The sequence below is a fragment of the Mus pahari genome, chromosome 1 (assembly GCF_900095145.1).
Source record: "Mus pahari chromosome 1, PAHARI_EIJ_v1.1, whole genome shotgun sequence".
NCBI lineage: Eukaryota > Metazoa > Chordata > Mammalia > Rodentia > Muridae > Mus > Mus pahari.
The window spans coordinates 98,208,985-98,211,596 of NC_034590.1; the positions used below are offsets into that span (position 1 = coordinate 98,208,985).

The window sequence follows — 2,612 nt, forward strand, 5'->3', positions numbered from 1 at the left end:
AAGGGAAAGAAAGAAAGAAAGAAAGAAAGAAAGAAAGAAAGAAAGAAAGAAAGAAAGAAAGAAAAGAAAAGAAAAGAAAAGAAAAGAAGGAAGGGAAAGGAAGGGAAAGGAAGGGAAAGGAAGGGAAAGGAAGGGAAAGGAAGGGAAAGGAAGGGAAAGGAAGGGAAAGGAAGGGAAAGGAAGGGAAAGAAAGAAAGAAAGAAAGAAAGAAAGAAAGAAAGAAAGAAAGAAAGAAAGAAAACCACCCTAGATTGCTAGGTCTGAATCTGCTCCTCTCCACCTGTACAGTACTCATACCATTCATCAGGCCAGGCACGCGTTCTACTACTGAGCTATAATACCCCAAGCCCATGGTTTGCTCTTTCGTGGGCTTGCACATCCCTTCCCCTCTTTATGATACTGTGTGTTCACTGGTTATACTCGTAATGTCTACCCAGTCCTTCTATCTGCCCGCTTTAGTTTCACCCTGGGAAACTACCTGACTAGTTAGAATTCTAGGTAAAATGAATCCGATCCGGTGGGAGCGTTACCACAGAAAACACATCCCACGGAGACCGGTGGCTCAGGCCAGTCATTTAAGCGCATCGAAATCGGGGATGCGAGTGGGAATCGGAGGTCTAGTTAAACCAAAAAAAGTAACGATGACAATTACACCTAGAATTTACTCAGCTTGCCTACAGCACTCTCGGCTCGCGTCCTGTGACATCTAAGTTGTTGAGTGTTTCTAGCTAGTTCTGGTAAAGGGAACAGGTAACAGAGCAGACGGGCTCTAAAGTCAACAGGGCAGGAAAAAAAAACAAAAAACAAAAAAACAAACAAACAAAAAAAAAACAAAAACCGAAGCATTCTCTCGGATGTCAAGGGAGCCGTGTGGAAACAGAGCGAACTTCTGAGCGAAGGATCGAGCACTCCCTTACACACACCGGAAGTTTTGAAATATCCCGCAGGCTCCCACGGGTAGTGGCTTCTCTCCGCGGCCGCTCTGAGGGCCCTCCGTGGGCAAGGGGACCTCTCCGTGTCTGCAGCACCCGGGCTACGCAGGCCACCGGCCCGGAGCCAGGCCGTCAATCACAGCTAGCGCTCGGAGCCTCGTCCCCGCCGCCGGCGAGCCGCGGCCGGGCAGTGGGCAGGTGACGGGAGGCGGTGGCACCAGCGCCCGCGGCTGGAGACGGCGGCTTCTGCTCGGCTTCCAGGCCCGGGGCCACGCGAGCCCTCGACAGTGATTCCCCCGGACCGTCGTCCGGAGTGCGGCCGCGCGGCGGGCCTGGTCCCGCAAACTCCGCTCCCCTTCCCGGCCCTGCTCGCCACGCGCCACTCACCGAAGAAGCCTTGCACGATCCCGAGCGGGTGGCTCAGCCAGTCTTCTCCACAGGGCATGGCGCTGAGGGCCGGGGCCAGCGCGGCCCGTGCGGCGCTCCTCTGCGGGCCGAGCGCGCTCGGAGCCCGGCTTCTCCTCGGGGGCTCGGCCGCTCTTCGTCCGCGCCCTCCCACGCGCGGGGGGCGTCGCGAGCCACGGGCCTCCGCGCGTCTCAGGGAGAGGCGGCTGCGGTGACGGGGACGAGCGCCTCGGAGCTGCTGGCCAGCGACCGGAGGAGGGGGAGACGTTCCGAGCCTCCACTTCTCACAATGGCGGGAAATCGCGGCCACCGACCGCCCGCGCCGCCAGCGACCTGGGTGGAGCTCGAGGAGGAGGGGCGGCGGGAGCGTGCTGCGCACTCCCGGCGGGGAGGGAGTGGGCGGGGCGGGCGGCCATTTTGGAGACGGGTACGGGTCGGGCCATCCCGGGGCCGCCATCTTGGAGATGGGCAGAGGAAGGCGTCTGTGCTTGGTATAGTTGGTCCCTGTGTGCGCGCCTGGTGGCCAACTCCATCGGGGTGCTTCATTGGCTCAAAAGTTTGAGTCCTTGCACATGGAACAAAAGACACAAGTTCAGCCAACTTCAAGAGTCATCTCTGGGGCTGGTGAGATGGCTCAGCAGGTAAGAGCACCCAACTGCTCTTCCCAAGGTCCTGAGTTCAAATCCCAGCAACCACATGGTGGCTCACAACCATCTGTAAGGAGATCTGACTCCCTCTTCTGGAGTGTCTGAAGACAGCTACAGTTTACTTACATATAATAAATAAATAAATCTTTAAAAAAAAAAAATCATCTCTGAGCAAAATTTAGGTGTTGGAACTCTAGTTGGTGGCTGATCGTCTGATCTCCTTGTACCTCTTGTTTCTGGTGGTAGAACTCTTCTAAGGTGCCCTGCCCAAAAATCATGTATAAGACTTGGCCCCAGCTCAGTGAGATCTTCCTGAACGATTTAATCAAGGAGGTCGTGTAGCCTTTGTGGGCATCTCAATGTGGCCAAGGAACTGGCAAGTGCTCAGAACTCTCTCCTAGCCCAGCCTTTCGTTTCTAACCTCAAAACACCAGATGCCCTCTGCTTCCATCCTGGCAACTAGGGAGCTATGGCAAGATACCTGTACAGCACACAGATCAGAACACTCTTTCTTACAGGGCAGACCCAGAAGGGCTTAGAGAATTTAGGAACTGTCAAGTTTTCAGGGTTTTTTTGTTTTTTTTTTGTTTGTTTTTGGTTTTTGTTTTTTCGTGACAGGGTTTCTCTG

General features: G+C 54.7%; 1 protein-coding gene across 1 annotated transcript in view; it reads right to left on the reverse strand.

Moving 5' to 3' along the window:
• Positions 1-1,668, reverse strand: part of Mcmbp (minichromosome maintenance complex binding protein) — a 43,619-nt gene extending 41,951 nt beyond the window's left edge. The window contains exon 1 of the mRNA XM_021196534.2: positions 1,320-1,668. Within this exon, the coding sequence (XP_021052193.1) occupies positions 1,320-1,377 (58 nt within the window). The 5' untranslated portion in view covers positions 1,378-1,668. The remainder of the gene's footprint in view (positions 1-1,319) is intronic.
• Between the last annotated feature and the right edge of the window lie 944 nt (positions 1,669-2,612).